This window comes from Plutella xylostella, chromosome 4 (genome assembly GCF_932276165.1).
Source record: "Plutella xylostella chromosome 4, ilPluXylo3.1, whole genome shotgun sequence".
NCBI classification, from domain to species: domain Eukaryota; kingdom Metazoa; phylum Arthropoda; class Insecta; order Lepidoptera; family Plutellidae; genus Plutella; species Plutella xylostella.
Window position 1 is genome coordinate 3,849,126 of NC_063984.1, and position 21,464 is coordinate 3,870,589.

Below are 21,464 nucleotides of genomic sequence, written 5' to 3' on the forward strand. Positions count from 1 at the left end.
AGAACGAATCCAAAAGGTAATTTTACGCTCCCTCTGCCGTAGACATGGCCTTACTCGTCAACTCCCGAGCTATAAATCTAGGCTAGATCATTTTAAGCTGGACAGTCTCATAATGAGAAGGGACATCTGTCAAGTGCTCTACCTGCATAAAATTTTGCATTCCAGGATCAACACGACTCTTCTAACTTCTATAAATATTAATATTCGCCATTTTAAACGCACCGAACAGAACATCTTCGTTATTCCAGCAGCCAAAACAAACACGGATTATAATGATCCAATCAAGAAGATTGTCGCCTTACCAATCAACTAAGTAAAAAACATAATGAATTTGACATCTTCGATAAAAGCACTGGTAAAATTAAAACATTCCTTAAGAAAATCCTATAATATTGTATAATTTTTTTTGTGTCTAATTTATAACTTTTAGTTCATAACTTTTAGTTCATATCAACTTTTAGTTTATATCAACATAGCATAAAGCTCTGCTTCTATTAATATCGTAATCAATGATTTCAAAAGGAAGGATACGCCCGTCAGAACGTTTTGTCAAAAGAAAATGGCACCCGCGCGCTGGCCCTAATTCATACAAATTATGACAGATTTATGAGATTTTAGGGCCAACGCGACGGTGTCATTTTCTAAAGCGGTTGGGCCTGTCCTTACGCTAGTAATATAAGTCAATGATCGTAATATGTTTGTGTCTACACGCCTTTTGGGTTAATATCTAAAAAAGTATTTAGAATTAAGTTACATATTTAAAATTGATGTTAACCTGTTGTGTAAACCTTAAAATAAAATAAAAATAAAATAAAAATAAGAAAAAACTATAAACTATTGTATTTCCGCGAAAAATACAAACTTGTAATAAAACTATTTAATTTAAATGTTATTGTATTTATGTACAACAGTTTTCTTGGCTTTAATAATTTAATATAAAAATAAAAGATAGAAAACGATTTCGTGGTTGATCTGCGGCGGAATAGCGGAAATAAAAAATAAAAACGTCACAACAAACTGATATGGCACCGGCTTTTCTACATTTCAATTTTATTAAAATTAAATATGTTTCTCTACTGCAATAGCAATGGTACTGTAATTACAGCAGTGATTTGAAGTGTACAAATTCCCTGCATATAGTAACTGGGAAATAAGGAGGAATATGCTTTGGTCTCTTTCAAAATGGAAGCAACAGTTGGCGAAAGGGATTTTAATCCGATTCATTTTAGGGCTTCTATTTATTTACATCTACTGTGAATATCTTATATACTATGTTACACAAATACAGGTACGTATAATCGCATATTCTACGATGTAAGTAGTTAAGAAGAACCTTTGTTTTTCCTTGACTATAATCTCAATTTCATTTCCAGTGTGACTGGCCACAGCTCAATAACGAGCCCAGTAACGTAGAGCCAGTGAGAGCCATGGTGTTGGCAGACACGCACTTGCTAGGTTCCCGCAATGGCCAGTGGCTGGACAAGTGGCGGCGGGAGTGGCAAATGCACAGAGCATTCCAGACTGCCATGACGCTGCAGAGACCAGAAGTGGTTTTTGTTTTAGGTTTGTTACTTTATTATTGTGAAGACACCCAAAAAGTTCCTAGTACAGGCTTTTTCCCTTCATAAACTAGTAAAAAAGAACCAAGCCAAATTATATTGGATAGGTACTAAGATGTCAAAGTGGAATACACTGAGACAGTCTTAAGATGTACCTACCTACATAATAACAATGGGTTGAGGGACTTATGTTTCTATAAAAAACAAATAAAAAATGCAAGTAATATACATTTTCAGGTGATCTTTTTGATGAAGGAAAATGGTGCCCTGAAAAAGAATTTGAAGATTATGTAGAAAGGTTTCACAAACTGTTTCAGGTGCCTCCAGAAACTAAGATGTTTGTAGTAGTGGGCAACCATGACATTGGATTTCATTACAGGTGAACTGTTTTTATTTTTATTTTATATGCCCTAAATAACCAACCCATGTACATTCTACAGGGTGAGTCTTTCATAGGTGCATATCTGAAAGTATGTTAGGTACAGAGCTCTTCATTCTGAACAAATTCTGTTATAACCTTGGGATATAATGAAAAAAAAAAGATGCATCACCATACAAAAAATGGTTGTTTATGTTTACATGACACGGTGTATGGGGAGTAGATATTTTTTTCTGGAATATGCCTAGGTCATCATAACAAAAGTTGTTCAGAATGAAAAGCTCTGTGACATACTTCCGGATGTGCACCTATGAAAGAGTCACCCTGTATAAATATGAATTATATAAGAACAATAATCATATACCTAAATATTTAAAACAATAATTATCTACTTATTAATTTTAAACATTTATATTTTTTGTTAAAGTGACATGCTTGAATATGTTCTCATGGAAACTAGAGAACTAGACAATTTCCCTCGGTAAATACTTAAGTTCTCAGTTTATTTTTTGTTAAAATATTGGTAGATTGACAGTAACAAACTCACATACCAATTTGCCAATCCACATACTTATTTTTAAATTGCTAAAGTGTTGGTCGTTCTTTCAATTCATGCAAGCTAGAATACAATGTTTTATTGGTATAAATTCTGCAAAAGCAACCTTTACATTAAGTTTTCACAGCCAAAGTAAGGCAAGTGAAATTTTAGAGTTCATACTACTATTTGTGAGTTAAGCAATTCATTATAAAAGTAGTTAGCTAAAACTATTTTTATCTTTGACAGAATAACACCACATCTTGCAAGCCGCTTTGAGAAGAAACTGTCTGCACCACCAGTACAGCTCATCTCAATCAGAGGGAATCACTTTGTCCTTATCAACTCTATGGCAATGGAAGGAGATGGGTGCTCTCTCTGCTCCCGCGCAGTAGCAGAGATTGATAAAATAGCCAGTAAGTTTTATTGTTGATGATAATAATTAGATGACAAAAATAATATCCATTTAGTATAATTATTATGAATCATAATGTCATTCGAGACATTTTGCTGTTGCTTCATTGAATCTCAGTTGTAACTTCATTTAATTTCAGATATTTTGAAGTGCAGCAGAGGTTCATCTTTATGTAAAGGTGCTGATAAAGTTGAACATTACAGTCGGCCAATAATTATGCAGGTAAACAATCTTTACACTGATATATCCTATAATCCCTTATGGGCAAAGGCGCCGCGACAACATTCAGTCGACTAAAGTGGCGTTTACACGATAAGATTACGCACAGACACGTTATATCGCGCGTGAGCGAAATCGAAGGCATGATCTATAGACGAGCGGGCTAATTCTGATCATGCTGTTACGCTGAGTTGCAGAAAGGACCTTACCACTAATGTCGACCTTAAATGTGTTGCTGCCTTGCTTTGGCAGTATACGGACAGAAAGAGATAGACATAGATTTAATGCCGACATTGATGTCGATTCTGAAGGCAGAAATTCTAATGTTAACGCTGTCAAACTAAAAAAATTACTACCATAAAATGACATTTACGGAAACAATCATAGAGTCGAATTTTAAATACAGAAATTAAGGTTTTGACAGCTCTAAATTTAGAATTACTGCCTTCAGAATCGACATCATTATCTTAAAATTCCTTCTTGCAACTCGGCCATGCCCTATATGAATATGTTGAGACTCGGGGATTGGGTTGCGAATAATAGATTATAAGTCCACGTAACTATATATTTATTTAGCACTTGAAATATGGTTAAAAGTTAATTGGTATGCGACCACTCACAACCCGGCCAACCCGAGACTGACTTAGATTACTAAGGTGCAAAGTAAGCTGAACTATATCGTGCTAGGTATACATTGTTATGTCGTCCCTACATCATTCCTCCCCTTTTTTGAAAAAAATATGTCAAACATTTTGGAACAAAGTTACAAATGATCTGTAATACCTACTAATAAATTTTAAACACCAAGTTGCCGTCGTGGTCGCACACATACAAGACATGTAAATACAATAACATGAAGATCAAGTTACAAACACATATAATACTAAGTAAGAAGAAACAGTAACATTAGATAAGGATGTAGATACACTGTTCATGCGTACTGCGCGTTGGCAGCTGTTTGTTGCCTAGCAGTTTTGTCCAATTGATCTAATGAAATTGCAGTAATGAACTCCTTTCGAGCCCAGGTTTTCACTCCTTTTTTACACTTTTTGCACAAGAGACACGTAGCACATAATAAAAACAATACAAGAAAACTTGCCACCACTGTGCCATATACTTCTATCTTCTGCTCTAATGAGCTATTACTAGCATTATTCGCGCCATTTTGGGCGATGATAATTTCCTCTGACTTGCTGTATGATTTACCCATTGTATAGGTATTGTTAATTTGGACAATAAGTACTGCGAGTAATCAATCCGTGATACAATAAAAATATTTGCAAAGACTTATGTATATAAAGTGTATTAATGCTTATACGCAACCTACTTATTCTAACTGTAAAGGTGCTATCATACTACTAAGCGATACGTAGCTATGCTAGCTGTTACATTGATTGTTAACTAAATTAAAGGTATATCGCGTCGCTTAATATTATCGTAGCTTTCACTGGACGAAATAATAAAACTAAAATTCTTAGTAAGATAGTGCATGTTATAACAATATAATCGAATATCATCAAAAATACAAATATGAAATACAAATACAAGGTATTCTTATTACTTATATTAATTAAATTTAGTTGACATACTTATCATCTACAAAAAAAAAGTACCTAAAAAAATACCTACAATAAGTACCTAAATAACTTCACCTGAATCGTATAGGTACTCTTGTTACTCTTCCACTGCGCGTGGTACAAGTGACAGGAGAATCGTGATTAGGAACCTCAGTGTCCGTCGTTGAAGATTCGTCGTTACGTTCACTCAAGCAATATGCTGGTTTTAAACGGTCTATAGAAATATGAACTTTTCTATTTGACATTTGAATGTAATATACCTTCCTATTTCTATCCAACACACGAAAAGGACCATCGTACGTAGGCTGTAAAGGCCTACGAACAGCGTCGTTTCGTATAAAAACGTGACTGCAAGTCTCTAAATCAGGATGTATAAATATATTACCATTTTTATTTTCCCTAATTGCCATAGAACGAAATTTCCTTATATTATCTCTTAATTTCCATACGTACTCATTACTGCTATCAATATTTAAGTTCGACTTAGTATCATAATAATCTGCAGGTAAACGCAAAGTAGTTCCGTAAGTCAATTCCGCTGCGCTTATCCCGTTATCGCTCCTCACCGCTGTCCTAAGCCCTAGTAACACCGTAGGTAATTCCGACACCCATGATGATGGTGCATTACATAAGCGAGCAGTCAACGCAGCTTTAAGCGATCTGTGCCAGCGCTCTACCGCCCCGTTGCTCTGTGGGTGGTAGGGTGTTGTACGTAGTTTTTTTATGCCTAATAATTTCATAAGTTCACTGAATAAATTGCTTTCAAACTGCCGGCCCTGGTCGGAAGTCAGGAACCTAGGGCTGCCAAATCTACATACCCAGTTATCATGAATAACTCGTGCAACAGTTTCAGCAGTTATATCTTTTGTAGGAAAACATTCTGGCCACCGCGTTCCTCTATCTATTATAGTAAGACAATATCTGAACCCATCTGGTGAAATCGGTAGAGGTCCTACTAAATCTACGTGAATGTGTTCGAATCTGTCACACTGGGGAAACGATCCCAAAGCTGACATCGTATGTCGGTTGACCTTTGATCGCTGACATTGAATACATGTCTTAGTCCATTGACTAACATCGCGATTCATACTTGGCCAATAAAAACGATCTTGTACCAATTTTCGTGTAGTCCTGGTTCCAGGGTGACTTAAATTATGTACTGTATCAAAAGCTATACGTCGAAACTTCTCAGGTAAGTACGGTCTAATTCTGTCATTACTAATATTGCAAAAAATAAATGAACTACTACCAGGTAGTATTATTTTTTTAACTGCAACGTCAGTGTCATCAGAATTCAACACTTGTAAGATATAGGTATCTTGTTGTTGTTCCCTAGCGAGTTCCTCGTAGTCTATAACCGTGGGACAGCTAATAGTTGCGACGCGTGATAACGTGTCCGCAACAACATTGTCTTGCCCACTCACATGTCTGATATCTGTGGTGAACTCACTGATAAACATTAGGTGACGTGTACGTCTAGGTAACTCTTTCTCGCTATTTATTTTACTAAACGCGAACGTAATAGGTTTATGATCTGTATAAACTGTCAGCATTCGTCCCTCGACCATATTCCGAAAATGACGAATGGCTAAGTAGATACCTAACAACTCTCTATCATACGTGCTATACTTCCGTTCCGTCTTAGACAAACTTTTTGAGAAGTAACCTAAAGGTAACCAAGCGTTATCAACACGTTGTTGCAACACTGCACCCACGCAGGTGTCCGAAGAGTCGGTCATAAGTGCGAGCGGTGCATCCGCTACCGGGTGAGACAGCATGACCGCATCGCACAAGCTCGCCTTACATTCCTCAAATGCTAGCTCAGCGTCTGGCGTCCAAGCAATAGGTGTTTTGTCCTTCTTTTTAGAGCCATGAATGAAACTAGTAAGTATCGATTGAGATGAAACTGCATTTGGTATATGAGACCTATAAAAATTAACCATGCCCAAAAATCGTCGCAATTCATCGATGTTGTTGGGCCGCGGAAATTCGTTAACGGCTTTAACTTTATCATCCAGTGGACGAATCCCATCTGATGTGACATGATAGCCTAAAAAATCTATCTCTGCCTTTCCAAACACACATTTTGTCATATTTATAGTAAGATTATACCTTTCGAACTGCTTAAATAATGACTCTAGATGCTTACGATGTGTAGCTTCGTCAGGCGATGCTAAAATGACGTCATCGATATAGGAAAAGATACTATTTTTACAATCAACGTCCAGATCCTGAAAAACAGTATGGTGCATGAATCGCTGGAACGTTTGCGCGGCGTTACGCAACCCAAACGTCATGCGCGGGAATTCAAACAAACCAAACGGCGTGATTATTGCAGTTTTCTCTATATCTTCTGGTGCAGTGCTAATACAGTGATAAGCCCTATTTATATCAATCTTAGAAAATACTTTCTTACCCGTTAGTATGTACGTAAAGTCAGATAAACGAGGTATCGGGTATCTGTCCGGCTTGGTAATAGAGTTTAGTTTCCTATAATCCCCACATGGACGTAACTCCCCATTTTTCTTGGGTACCACATGAAGTGGACTGGCCCAAGGGCTCTTTGAAGGCCTACATATACCTGTTTCCTGCATAAAACGAAACTCCTCTTGTACTTTCTTATATCTAGATGGTGGTAACGGTCTAGCTCGAGCGTATACTGGAGGTCCAGTTGTTTCGATGTGGTGAAAAACACCGTGTGTAGGTACTTCCTTATACGATGCAGGTTTAGTAATATTTACGTACTTACATAACAAATCATGAAATGGGTGCGTATCCTCCACTGTTGTCACGGTGGGTTGATCCACCTCCACTATACTGGCAATAGATTTCAATTTTGTCAAATCATCAATTAACCTAGAGGAAGATAAATCCACAATCAAACCGTGGTGAGCCAAGAAATCTGCTCCTAATATTGGTTGCGTTACCTCCGCTATAATAAATGTCCATTTATACGGTCGACGTAAACAAAAGTCCAATATCATTGTTTTTGTACCGAATGTCTTTATCACACTACCATTTGCTGCATATAGCTTATATTCACTACAATCACTCGCGAAATGGTTATACTTCGACACAGGTAACACAGATACGTTAGCACCGGTATCCACCAAAAATTTTAGTCCACTTTTTTTATCTCTAATACACAGGCGTTTGCTGATTATACCGGTACAGCTGCTCGCCTCTGGCTGCACCGAATCTAGTTTTTTCCTGCTTCTGACTCCTGCTGCTTCTGCCATGCGCAAGGCTGAATGCACTTGTTGGCCTTTCCTTTGTACCGGAAGTGGTAGAAGCACATCCAGTTAGGGTCTCCTCTCCTTACGCGTTCAGACCGGTCGCGACTTCGTGACGCAGAGCGATGACTCTTCCATCCGTTACGACCAACTGACCTGCCTCTTGACCTCGACGTCTCCATGTTGTCCAAGCGCCGCGTGAGCTGAGCTATCTGCTCAACGAGGGTAGCCTGCGTGGCTGATGAACTGGGTACGGCACTGCTCCGCATACATGACAGCTCCTGGATCTCAGCAAATCGGGTCGTTTCGACTACCTTATCTGCCATGCCAGCCAGTTTCTCTAGATCTTTCACTTCACTCACCGTCAGAATTGCCTGTACTGCTGATGGTAGATGCCCCATCCACAGCATATTTAATGTTTCATCATTGAATTTTTTCTTTGCCAGGTCTCGCATCCTCCTGAGTAGTTGGGAGGGTTTCTGGTCGCCTAGCTCCAGTTCCTTCAGCAGCTTCTGGACCTGTCGAACTTCAGACTCCTCATAAACAACGAGAAGTCGAGTTTTAAGCGCTTCGTATTTCTTTGTGTCAGGAGGCGTTAATACAATGTCACTGACCTGCTCGACGTGCTCGCGGCTTAGCTTTGCTATCACTAAGTTATAGCGTGATTCGTCGGCCAGCTTCTGATTGGCCACCACCGCCTCGAATTGGGCAAACCACAGGCGTGGGGACTCCTTCCAGAAGTCCGGTATCCTGCTGGACACCGTGATCTGCGCCAAAGCGTTTTCACCGGCCGGAAGTGACGGAGAAGGGTTCATGATTGCACTTTATCGATCGCGGTTCACTTCAATCGTCGGGTCACCAATGTTGAGACTCGGGGATTGGGTTGCGAATAATAGATTATAAGTCCACGTAACTATATATTTATTTAGCACTTGAAATATGGTTAAAAGTTAATTGGTATGCGACCACTCACAACCCGGCCAACCCGAGACTGACTTAGATTACTAAGGTGCAAAGTAAGCTGAACTATATCGTGCTAGGTATACATTGTTATGTCGTCCCTACAAATATATAACCCATTCACACTTTCCATGCTCTATGAATGCCACTATATAACCCATTCACCCTCCATTCCAGCACTACCCGCTGTACCGCCACTCGGACTCCGAATGCACGGAGCCCGACGCGGCCCCTCTCCCCGACCGACACCTTCGCTTCGAGGAGCGCTGGGACTGCCTGTCCAAAGAGTCCACAGAGTACCTCGTAGAGAAACTGTTGCCTAGAGCTGCACTGGGAGGCCATACACACCACAGTTGTCTACTGAGACATAGCTTCGTGCCGACTAATGAACATAAGATTGAGTTTGTCGAGTACACTGTGCCGTCGTTCTCGTGGCGGAATAGACTGGATCCGAAGTATTATTTGGTAAGTATAATATAAACTTGCATATGTAAATAGATAAGAATAAGATTAGGTACTAAAACTAAAAGGGTAAGTATATGCATATTATTATGCATATATTTTTATTAAACAACTTCAAAAAAAGGAGAATGTTCTCAATTTGTCTGTATGTTTTTTTGTGTATGTTTTAACTACGAAACTGAAGTCAAAAGTACCTATTATTTTATTACCCACCGTACTGAACCGGCTATCGTGCTATATTTTTACGCGTGTCAGAATTGATAAATCTGTACTGTGAATTCGATCTATTTGTAATTCTCTCCTCTCCTCCCTAGGCGATACAACCTTATGTGTTTGTCTTCATAAACCAATACTAACACCATCACACCTATTTCAGTTCACAATATCTCCCGACGAGATCAAGATGTTCAAGTGCGCACTGCCTCGCGAGGCGACTCTACAAGTCACCGCAATCCTGCTCTGCATCGCCCTGCTGCTCTACCTCAAGTATTACTACCACTGCGGCAAGACTTACTACACACAGAGACTGTGGTAAGTTCTTTATGTGTTTAGTAAAAAAATCTATGTCATATTGCTGGGAAAAGGCCTTCCCAAAGACTTCCTGACGCCGTCCACGCAAAAGGGTACCCTGAGGCGCCTTCGTCTGTAGCTTGCTACCACTTGGTTATGCTTAAGTACTATTTGAGTGGCTCATTTAGCTGAGCCGCTCAAAAGAAAGTATAAGAGCAATTATCGTAAAGGCTATTATTAACATCGTGCCGGATGCATTCGGTAAACGTGGCCTGCCCATGCCCACAGAAGCTTAGCTGTCTCTGCGCCAACATCTTATACTCCAGCGGTGGACACAGTCTTATTCATAAAAATGTTATGAACTGTTGTCACTCTGACCGAAAATAATTTGAACTTTGTCAGAGAGGAACAAAACAGTTCAATAGCGTCCACTAACTATTTTTATGAATAAGGGGGTTAATCTAATCTTGGGTAGGGTGGTAAGTAAATGCTTGTCATTGTTATTTTCTTGCTCGACGCAAACCATGACTAGGCTAACATAGGCGGGTTGTGATGTAAATAGTGTAACTGATAATCAGATTCGATAACCGATAAACCAAGAATATTATCATAGTCGACTTCCGATATAAATCGATATTATAGGTGACTGGCTGATCTTGATCTATGAACCCATCCGGTAAAACCACTGCACAGTACACGTGCGATCGTACTCATGACGTCAAACAAGAAAAATAATATATAGGGTGTTCCAAAAGTGGGAGGGTATGTCGGAAACGGGATGACTCAAGGGATCATCCTGTTTTTTTTGTTCTAAGTTACAAGAAAGAGTAAGTACAATAGGTGGTCTTATCACTAAAAGCGATCTCTTCCAGCCAACCTTTAGGTGAATGATAGACTTATGTGATAAATTAATAAGGCGTACATGTATTGCATTTATAAAAGTAACTACTAGAGATATTTTCTGTTTTTAATGATAAATACTTAGATCATCATCATCATCAGCCTATAGCAGTCCACTGCTGGACGTAGGCCTCTCCCAAAGCACGCCACTGGATGCGATCTTTAGCTTTCCGCATCCAATCATAACCAGCCACCTTTCGCAAGTCGTGACCCCATCTAGCCGGACGGCGACCCACACTACGTTTGCCTAGTCGCGGCCTCCACTCCAGAACACGTTTACCCCATCGGTCATCGGTTCTTCGACAGACGTGACCAGCCCACTGCCAATACTTAGATACATACAACAAATATGTGTTGTAAATACTAAGCCGAAAGGGGGGCACTCAGGGCGTCATTATGAACCACTTTATTTCTACGACTTTTTTTTAATTCGCGAATAAAATAATTGTATGTATGTAGACAAATAATTTTCCTTCCTTTGAAAGCAAAAGTTGATTTTACTACACACTACGGATTGGCAGTCCCTGAATTTTAACCCGGTAAAAATTGTATAAAGTATGCTACGTATTGCTAACAGGGTTTGCATACAGGAATGTGCCACAGCGATACTTTTAGCACTATAATTTTTTTATAAAAGTGTGCTACGACTACAGTGTCTGAATGTTTAGTATGTTGGCTTTGTTGCGGTTGCACTCAGAAATGAATCAGACGTGTCGGTCACAGACGGCGGCGCTATAGAAAGCGAACGTCCGATCCCTTACACCTCGTGCGAGCTGCATGGCATCTTTATCGGCGTAGATAAAATTATTGAATACGCATCCCACCAATCACATTGCCATGTTTAACGGGAATCATGACCTTTATCTAAGTCGATAAAGATTCCATGTAACTGAGACAGTGCGTGTCACTCTAATCTCAATATTCCAGCAATACTTGACTCCTAGCAATACTTACTTGGCGCTGCTCAGCTGTTCTGGCGATTCAGTATCACCCGATGGTGCCAGTAACTGGTGCCGGTTCAGTCGTCTAACTTTAAATGCATTATGTACCTACTAAAGTCTAGTCTCTCAGATACCAGACAATCTTTGAATAGACTACAGGGTGCTGCAAAAAGGGTATAGTAAGCCAAAACAGGGTGACTCACTGTACCTAACTAAGATTTATTTGTGAGAGTTTTTTTGTTGTATGTATTATAAAGTTTGTTAACTAAAATTTATTTATATTGTTTCAGGTCTGACAAGAAAGTCTGATGGTTCGCTGGCTCTAGTGATATTTTTTTTCTATGTAAGTGATTTTATACTTAATTTATTTTATATCTACCTACCTATGTGTTCTTACAGGTTATAAATAAAAGAGAGAAAGAAATATTTTAAACGCTATGTTTATTGAAATTACATACAAAATAACAAAAATAGGAACTTTAAAAAAACCAAAATGCAGAAGCTCTGCTTGAAACTTGTTCTTAATATTAATTAGGTTTAATACTGAACTAACTTAACTACCTCTCCTTACACTGCCTCTAAAACTAAATAAATGCAAAGATAAATAAATACTTAACAATCTTACAACATGCTATTACCACAAAACAGAATGTTATCGAACTTGTAAGCTGTAAAATTGTCTGGGTGATAATAAATGACGTCCGAATGGCGTAGTGGTTAGTGACCCTGACTACTGAGCCGATGGTCCCGGGTTCGATTCCCGGCTGGGGCAGATATTTGTTCTCGGGTCTTGGATGTGCCCGTAAAATGGCAATAGGCTCGCCCCCTATTACATTGGGACTAACATAACACTCTGGCGAAAAGTGGGTGCAGCAATGCACCTCTGCCTACCCCGCAAGGGAGTACATTAGTACAAGGCGTGAGTGCGTGTTTTTTTTTTTGTTTTTGATAATAAATCGAACAATTGGCAGCACGTCAAAACTGCGTGAAAATTATTAAGATAAGTTCATAAAACAACAATGTTAACTACAATTATCTGTACTCTAAACGGGAAAATAAGAATACCGGTTGAAACCGAAATCGGAAATACATAACAACTAAAAATATAAGTACTACTGATATTCGACTGGCAACTCAACTTAGTAACCTTTTGGCGGAATGTTATAAGCTTCTTCCTATCTCCAGATAGCGTAAAGCGCTCGAGGCTAGTCGGGTATATCGCTGAGCCTCATGCCTCCGGGGCGGCGGTACATGCGCTCGTGCATCGGCAGCTCGCCGATGAGGAAGCGATCTAGCGCTTTAGCAGCCATGCGGGAGTGGCCGGAGCCGCGGTAGGCCACGCTGGCGTCGCGCCCCGCGTACTCCAGCATTATGTCTGCGCCACCGGGGTGCTGGAATAGAACGAAACATGTGCTGTTAGAAATATAGTTTAGGTTTCAAAACTGAACAATTGGGATGGCTTCAGGACTTTCAGGAAAAATATATAAATACTTATAAAAACTTTGATTGTTAAAGAAATTGATGGGAACTGATTATGAAAAGAGATGAGAGGCTGATCTGAGAATGTTAAGTCAGTAATTTAAAAAAAGGAAATAATTTTTAAGAATGTATTTAAAACAAGTAGCAAAACCTACCTCATTGAAAAAGCCGGTGATGTTGTAGACGCGATCATAGATCACGACCCAGCAGTCGTTGTAAGTGTCGTGGCAGGCGACCTCGGCCAGGGTGATGACGCGGTCGCGAGCGTCCTCGGGCTCCGGGCGCCAGGCGGGCTCGGCGGCCGCCCAGGGGTTGACCAGCCGAAGAGCCGCCATCGTCAGCGACAGGTAGTCCGACTTATCCTGCCCCACCGACAGCGACGGGAGACTCATCTCTTGCACTTGCGCCATTCTCACTTCAATCCTTCTTCGAATATGTCGATTTGTCCACGCGGGTTGCGGGCGATTGACCGTTTGTCGGCGACTGTGGAGAATTAAGAAACCTTATTAGTGATATAGAAAGGAGTTGCAGGTAGGAAGTAACTAATGTGTGCGCGATATGGGTGGCTAGGCGCGGGTGTCGCGTTACCTGACTAGTTGCCTAGGCCGTTAGGTTGTAGCCTGGGCGGCGTAATCTAGTTATTGGATTGAGGTTGGAGCATTGAATGGCCTAAGTTATCACAATTCGCGAATAATTGTTAAGTTAAGTTATCGGTGGCCTGACTTGACGCAAGCTCGTTAAAAGATAAGCAGTTTGCAACAAAAAGAATCTCCAAAATTTCTTGATAACATGACCCCCGCGGGCGCACCGGGTTAAGCGTTATCTTTGTATTGTGTTTCTCTTAGTAATTGCTAATTTCTGGATGTTTTCTTATCTTAAAAAACCTCACTTATCACCGAAAAGGTACTGAAATTATTTAAATCTAATAAGTAAACTTATTATTTAATAAAACAAAAGAGGGATAAATTAATTTGTAAATAATAACTTCATTAAATTAAAATATAATGATAATTACAATTTGTTTTGACACGAGCGATGGTGTTTACAAAATATTTACCTTTGAAAAAATCCTCTGATCAGCGAATGAGAGCTGCAGGCGGGAGCTTTCGTTATCTCTGCTGGTGTTCGAAGCGAGGGGAATTACTGTCACTCCAATTGTCACTGAGCCACCACTGATTGTCTTTGAGCCAAGTATTGTCGTAGTCAGAACGATTGATGGTATAAATCATGAGAGCGTAGAACATTGCCACAAAACTTCAACTGTTCATGTACACTTGTGATTGTAGAATGATTGGTTGCCACGGTCGCCCGCGCTTATATAGCCGGCTGCGCACGCGCCGCCAATCTGATGTAACCGCCCGCTTATCTTGCCAGCGCGCGCCCTCAAGTTCGCGCCTTAAACTTTTTGAAAATAAAAGTTTTTAAAATAACAAACCACGTGGTTTTTTTCGTAAAGCTTATACTCATTTTTTAAAATATATTTCAGTTTTTAGTTAGTAATGCAGCTTTTGAGATTTTATTTGTACTTATTTGGTTTCTTTTTCTTATTAGCAGCCGTATATTAGAAAATATCTTATGAATCCATACTATTTTAGAATACGTTATGTCTACAATAACAATATTTCATTCAATGAAAACACTGATCACGTGATCACTCAATAATTATATCTTGATAGACTGGCTTACATAATATCCCCGTTCCCTAAAATAGGTAGGTATATAGGTATTTATAACATCACAAAAAAATGCTTATTAAAATAGATATAAATAGATCTTAATTATAAATTATGTAGGTATTCTAGGTAGGTTATTCTTTAACATTATGGATATTAACTTACTGGCTCTGATTTCAGTGAAAAATACCCTTTAAGCTAACAGGTAGGAAGCCACTTCTAGAAGTTATTGTTATAATTTAGTTTTTAACACCTTTTAAATAACATAGCATGGTCATCTCATAGAGGATAGTGTATCTTGGCTGCTGAAGGCGGGCCAGTGTTCGGCCGTTCGGCGATCAGGCGGCGCGTGACGTCACTCGGTGAATGAACGCCTAGCCCTGCTGTAATCAACATAATAATCATGACGACAACCGGGACGACAACACAGGACGCGTCACTCCCGCATCAAAACAAATCGGGAAAAACATCGAAAGTTTTCTACCAAACAATACTAACAAATACAAAATACGTCAACGATCTCCCACCATAACAAAAACTAGTTTTTTCCAAAAACAAACTAAATGACCCGTTGACTGCATGATGTAATTCATCTAAACAGTTGCTGGATAGTTTTTTGCGCAGGTAAAATTCCCAGTTGTAGGGGATCCGAAGACGGCTTTTTTTCATTAGCTTAAAAACTGATGCAATATCTATTCGTTCTGCGTAAGGCCGGTTTTCACTATCGGCGTTGTGTTTATTTTGAATTAGATAATTAATACGTGAGTATTTTGAAGCTTCACAGGGGACCCACAGCTCGGGTATTTTAAGTACTCTGTAGGTACCTATAGATAAATTTAACATTTGTTTTATCACTGTATTTTTATTCGTAACCGAATGTTAAAAATTTATGTAGGTATCGGTTTCATTGATATAATGTAGGTGTAGGGAAATTCCAATTCAATAAACAAATGATGATTGCACCAGCTATCACCTCAGGTTTCTGGAAGTGTAAGATATAGCTGAAAACACCTTATCGCCATCCACCCACCTTGTGTTTTGATAAACTAAGCTAAAAGTCAAAACCTATGATTTAACTCGGCACAATCCAGCGCAAACAACTTTAACGTCACTACGCATGTTTATTTTGTGCATAACAACTTGTCAAACAAAACAAAAGTTAAATATTTATCTTGTCGCAGTCATAATACTCATAATATTTCTATTATCGAAAGATGCAATGAGAACAAACATAATCAATGAAATATTATTAAATTATTATTTTCTATGACGTCAATTAGAATTTGACCCAAAAATTAAACAGCGATTCCTAAATAATTGTCAAAGCAAATGAAAACGAGAGCGTATTATTTTGCAAAGCTCTAAGTTCACACTCCGTCTAAAGTTGATATTTGACCTTTTTATCAAGTGTAGGCACAATTGTTGCTAATTTCTTCAGTGTTGTTAAGTTGATGTAAAGTATTAAAGTGTTGTCATGTTGCCATGTGCAGATAACACCTGCAAAATAACAAGTATTATAAGCAATCACTGTGAACTCTGGCTGGAATAGACATGTCATATTATAATGATGATTAATAGCAGTTTATGGTCAGTAATTATTTATTAATAAAGGTCGCTCCGCTTTATCTAAAGTATAGAAATCATTCTCAATAATCTGTAAGTACAAGAAACGTTTTCAAGGTGATCGTTTGCAGAACTAGGCGTATGGTATGTACGAATGTACGTAATATAAATATAGAACATCCATCTCCAAAGGCATTCTTACATCCTATTCTCTGTAGTCAGTGGGTTTCAGAACCGAAAGCTTCCTAAATTTAACATGCATAAAAAGGGCTTATTATGTATAACATATTTACATATTTGTTTTGTATGCAAGTAAGATATACATTTTTAGGTTCTCAAATAATTTGAGACTAACATTTATCACAAAAGAAATAGTAAATGCATACATTAATGTACTTACTCCAGTCTTTGACCACCTCGTGGAGAGTACCACCTATTAGTAAAAGTCATGTTTACGAGTCTAATCATGATCATAATTATGTTGTGTTTTATTTAATTACCTATGTGATTTGATTAGAAATATAAACAAACATGTTACATCAACACAAAAACACTTAAAATATTCGCAGTAGCTTTTGAGTACTTACATGGAAATTTTATTATTCCTTACCAGTTTCCCTAAGAAAAATTTATACTTATGATTATCATACCTACTGAAGGAATCTTTCGCTTGGTTTGAAGTCTAGAAGAGCAACTATTGTATGGTTAAACATATTATGGATTTTCCCATTCTCAGTATACCCACCACTACGAATAGTAGAGACTAGATCTAGCTGGTCAGATTCGTAAACTTTAGGGTTTCTCCGTTGGGGAATAAATAATCTGGGAAAGCGTAAAAGAGGGTGCAAGAGTGCAAGGAACACACATTTACTATCTATTATTTGTGATTCCGTCTATATTTATTTGTTGGTTTTAGATGATTCTTATTATTTCCACGAACCGGTTTAAATCGATGTAGTTCGGTTTCAGGTCAATACGTGATATCACGGTGAGGAATGTAAGATAACAGGGTCTGCTCTAAAATAAACCACTTTTTAGATGTATAGCATTCAAATGAGACTCAACGGAGAAAAATAATTCTGAACTTATAGTCATAGGTTCTACCTAGGTACCTATAAGTGGCCATAGAAAGAAAATATAAATAAGTAACTGATATACCTAATATTAATATTGTAATGAGGAATATTATATTATGTATGAATGTTTGTAAAGAACTAAGTCGAAATTACCACACATCTCCAAAAATATTATACAGAGTGTTGCAAAAAGGGTATACTAAGCCGAAACCAGCATGAGCAGCATGGTATATCTAAGCCCGAAACTGAAATCAGAATTTCAAAATTCGCGAAGAAAAATATCCATTCTCCATAGTAAAAAGTCACGTGACTAAGTTTCTATGGAAAATGAATATTTTTTTTCGCGAATTTTGAAATTCTGATTTCAGTTTCGGGCTTAGATATACCAGGCTGCGCATGCTGCTGGTTTTGGCTTAGTATACCCATTTTGCAACATCCTGTAAGTATACTGTATATTAAATAAAATTACTACCGTAACATCTCAAAAAATATTGTATAAGTATAAAGCTACATTTACAATTACGTGGTCTAGGCTACTAAAACCCTAATGCGGAGCTCTGGCAGAAAGGCTTAGGTAATTTTGAAAACATGCAATAGCTAGTACGGCTAGATTGTAAGAAAATTCGCGTTGTTTCGTTATGGTTTTCCGTGGAAATTGAGTGATAAAAATAGTGAGATGCAATCTATAGATTACTTGGCTACTACCTATATTAATCAATTACATTAAATTTATATGGAGTCTTGTTGAAATTGGACCCAAGATGCGGCTTATCAAGTTGTGATATTAAAACGTAGACTATTGAGAATATCAGCCTTGATTCGGTGATACGCAATGCAATTAGGAGTATACTTATGTACTTGGCAGAAGTGGTTCAAATCTGGTTCAAACCAGAAGCTATCGCGTGCCGATAGGGTCAACTGAACGTACCTACCGCCCGAGTGACGATCTGGGACCAAAGTCAACCTAGAACCTAAAGCTCGATTGATTTCTTACGAAAATATTCGATATTTATCAGCACTTATTTGTTTGCGTATCAAATACATTTATCAACATGGGTAAATTGGAAGAGTAATTATAATGACAATGCATTTTATACAAAACGCAAATTCATTAACAACGAACCACTTGCTTTTGCTTGGTACTTATTTTTGTAGTGAATCCAGAACTAAGCATAATTTATTATGATGCAACTAACACGCGGATTTCTATCGGATTCATTAGGTAATAACTAAATGTCACTCATTCATTGCCGTATCCACGCGCGCCGTGCATGCACTCGACGACACACCGGAACCACAGATACTGTTGGTCTGTAGTAGTCTGTACATGATATTAGATGCCTACACGTCTACATCGAATCAAAATTTGTAGATATACCTATATAATACACCTTAAGTCCCGTGATTGTCGTGAATGCTTTGGGGGCTAAATCAAATTAGAATAGGCATTTTTCTTACAACCCTGTACATTTGTACAGCTCTACATTGACGCAATTTATTTAGGCATCGTTAGTATCATCTTGTTAAATCGTTGATCTTTGTAACTGTACCAGCTGTGTTATGGTTGTGTAGGTATTTGAAATAAATTATATGATTTGACTATGTTCATTCAAATAAAAACATCTATTATATATTTTTATAACGATACCCTTCGTACTCTATTAAACCTAGTAGGTTATAAATCCGGGGACGTGTTGTGTGTGATGTGTGTAGCAGTGGTGTTTATGTGGATGTGCTTGAGCAGCATGTGAGCTTGAGATCGCTATTTTAAAAACTCCGCCTGTATACTTTTAGGCGCAGGCCACCGTACATCATTACTTTCTGTGGCACTGTAGTTTGAAGGCGGGTTTGCTATCAATCAAACCAGAAAATAGATAATTTGGGATCTATATTTTCCTGTAAGTAATATTTTTTTGTTTATTTTGTGTATTCGGTATCTGTTTAGCTAAAACCATACCCTTAAGTTAATTAACCTCTTATCTGCGAGTGCCAAACATCGTTCCTGATCATTCACTTCCTGCCAAACCAGCACGTGTTGAAAGCTGTGAAGATACGCCGACGACGGCGCGGCGGCGGCGGTGGCGGCGGCTGACGCAAGATCACACCTCTATGTCGACGCGTGCGCCGCGGTGGGGACTCCACGCAGGGGGCACCATTCATGCCCCCCACCACAGAAACCAACATACACTGACCCGTCATTATATGCGCTTCGACCATTCCCATCTCTTATCTACCTGTTGTAGAGGCTAGTTTGCCTTGACTGTACCCATGGGCGGAGGTCAGCATTGCTGGTGGCCGGATGGACTCGTGACGTCACGATGATACCGCGTGCTCGCCAGTTGCATCAGCTACGCTAGACGGAACTCAAGGCCAAACATGTCGGTTTTTGATAACATCAGCGGATTAGACTTATGGCGCCTTTAGGTTCATCCAGCGCTTCAAAATTATCACCTTATCGTGACTTTCTTATGGTTTAAATATCGATATTTTGGGTTTGCTAGATAATTCGGGTATTGCTGTGCCTATGCAACACAGAGGAGTTTTATTATCTTATCTTTTAAATCATGACCCGAATAGAAATAAAATAACGAGACAAGTTTGGCCAGGTTAACTTTTTAAGTTTTTTACATTTACAGTTATCACACCTTTAAAGTATATGATAAATTCCATTTAACATATAGGCCTCAGATTTCATAAATATAACCAGTTGTTTACAATAAGCATTCCCGACGAATTTTCCCAATTAGGTATTTTACCTAGCGGTTTCTTATCGTTTTTTATATACTGCCTTACACTCACAGCTATTTTGGTTATCTCGACGACCGGCGGCCTGCGGCTGCGGCGTGCCGTATGAATTACATAATACAAATTTGTATATATGATCAATATTTACCAGCAAATAGTCTAGAATTTATTACATAAAATCATTATCATTAAATGTAATGAACGATAGATTACAATAATTAATCGGGTATTGGAACTAAGTCACATACTAACTTTATAAAACAGATAACCTTAGCCGCCGGATGCAGGCTGATTCTATTTCCTGAGGCTAACATTTTTAAGCGAAAATAAGTTACATCTCCATAGTTGCTGATAGGTATCGTAACATATACCGATCCTTTGACCTCACACAAACACACTCTCATCATCAGCTTACACGGGTCTACTGGTGTGAAATCTAAGGCTCTACCTTCACTAAGAAGATCCTCACCGTTCTGCAATAAAAAATCACGCAAGTCTAAAACCGATGTTTAATGCTGACAATACCTTATGCATCTGTTAAGTATTATAATTATGATTCAACACGCGCTTTGGTAGTTTTGGTACCTACTAGTTAACTTTTGTGGATTTGGAATGAATATCCTGTCGTCATCCAGTCCCTATTAACTCCTGAGGGATTGAGAGAACATCAGTGGTGGTTAATCTTAAAGTACTGCCTGTCGCACCAGATAGTGTGATGGGGAAGAATAAACCTAAAATTCTCCTGTGTCATTCTTGTGTGACAAAATGATGTGATGAGAGTCAGGACGCAATTTTGCTATTATTCATAGTTATTTATTTATTATATTCATAGTGACATGAACGCGCGTATTAGGGGGCGGGAGTTTTTGTGAATCACCAGGCTAATAGTTACTTTTATCAAGTTTGATGCCTAGTATGAGTTTGCAGTTTTGATTATGAATAAACATAAATAAGTAGACTTCTATTTCATCTCGTTAGAATATTATAACTGATAACGTGGGTATAGGTACTGCTTATCAATATCACGAGAGTCTATAATCGGCTGGCATATCCGGTCTGCTACCCGCATATATCTTTGTAATTAACACTGTGAGATTGATTGCAACACGGTATGACGGTAGGTACGTGGTAGCTACACGGTACACGGGTGACCATCGTGCTCGAGCGATTCGCGATAAAACGAGACTAATGTATGAAATTTCATCTGTTATATGTACGTCGTCGTCATGTGGTTTATT

At 38.6% G+C, this 21,464-nt stretch overlaps 2 protein-coding genes across 5 annotated transcripts; one reads left to right on the forward strand and one right to left on the reverse strand.

Moving 5' to 3' along the window:
- Nucleotides 1–846: 846 nt before the first annotated feature.
- Nucleotides 847–12,291, forward strand: LOC105381367 (metallophosphoesterase 1). 4 transcript variants are annotated; one of them, XM_011551075.3, is made up of 9 exons: nt 863–1,288; nt 1,374–1,563; nt 1,797–1,938; nt 2,366–2,419; nt 2,723–2,889; nt 3,028–3,110; nt 9,055–9,342; nt 9,716–9,870; nt 11,981–12,291. In XM_011551075.3, exons 1-9 carry the CDS (start codon nt 1,163–1,165, stop codon nt 11,997–11,999), a joined length of 1,224 nt encoding a protein of 407 aa, XP_011549377.3. In that variant the 5' UTR covers nt 863–1,162; the 3' UTR covers nt 12,000–12,291. The 4 variants fall into 4 exon arrangements, with proteins under 4 accessions (XP_048485500.1, XP_011549377.3, XP_011549378.3 ...); XM_048629543.1 differs by lacking the exon at nt 1,374–1,563 and having other exon boundaries at nt 847–1,288; nt 1,877–1,938; XM_011551076.3 differs by lacking the exon at nt 2,366–2,419 and having other exon boundaries at nt 874–1,288.
- A 441-nt stretch (nt 12,292–12,732) lies between these two features.
- On the reverse strand, nt 12,733–14,466 carry LOC105381398 (cytochrome b5). The gene is made up of 3 exons (XM_011551112.3): nt 14,227–14,466; nt 13,325–13,652; nt 12,733–13,081 (listed from the first exon to the last, which is right to left on the reverse strand). The coding sequence occupies exons 2-3, from the start codon at nt 13,577–13,579 to the stop codon at nt 12,896–12,898; spliced, it is 441 nt and encodes a 146-aa protein (XP_011549414.3). The 5' UTR covers nt 13,580–13,652; nt 14,227–14,466; the 3' UTR covers nt 12,733–12,895.
- Nucleotides 14,467–21,464: the final 6,998 nt, after the last annotated feature.

Excerpts from the sequence above, each read along its gene's own strand:
- LOC105381398 (XM_011551112.3), bottom strand. The coding sequence starts at position 13,579 with ATGGCGCAAGTGCAAGAGATGAGTCTCCCGTCGCTGTCGGTGGGGCAG. Across the intron at positions 13,082-13,324 it reads TCACCGGCTTTTTCAATGAG|CACCCCGGTGGCGCAGACAT; the intron begins GTAGGTTTTGCT and ends GTTCTATTCCAG.
- LOC105381367 (XM_011551075.3), top strand. The coding sequence starts at position 1,163 with ATGCTTTGGTCTCTTTCAAAATGGAAGCAACAGTTGGCGAAAGGGATT. Across the intron at positions 1,289-1,373 it reads ACTATGTTACACAAATACAG|TGTGACTGGCCACAGCTCAA; the intron begins GTACGTATAATC and ends TTTCATTTCCAG. Across the intron at positions 9,343-9,715 it reads TGGATCCGAAGTATTATTTG|TTCACAATATCTCCCGACGA; the intron begins GTAAGTATAATA and ends CACCTATTTCAG.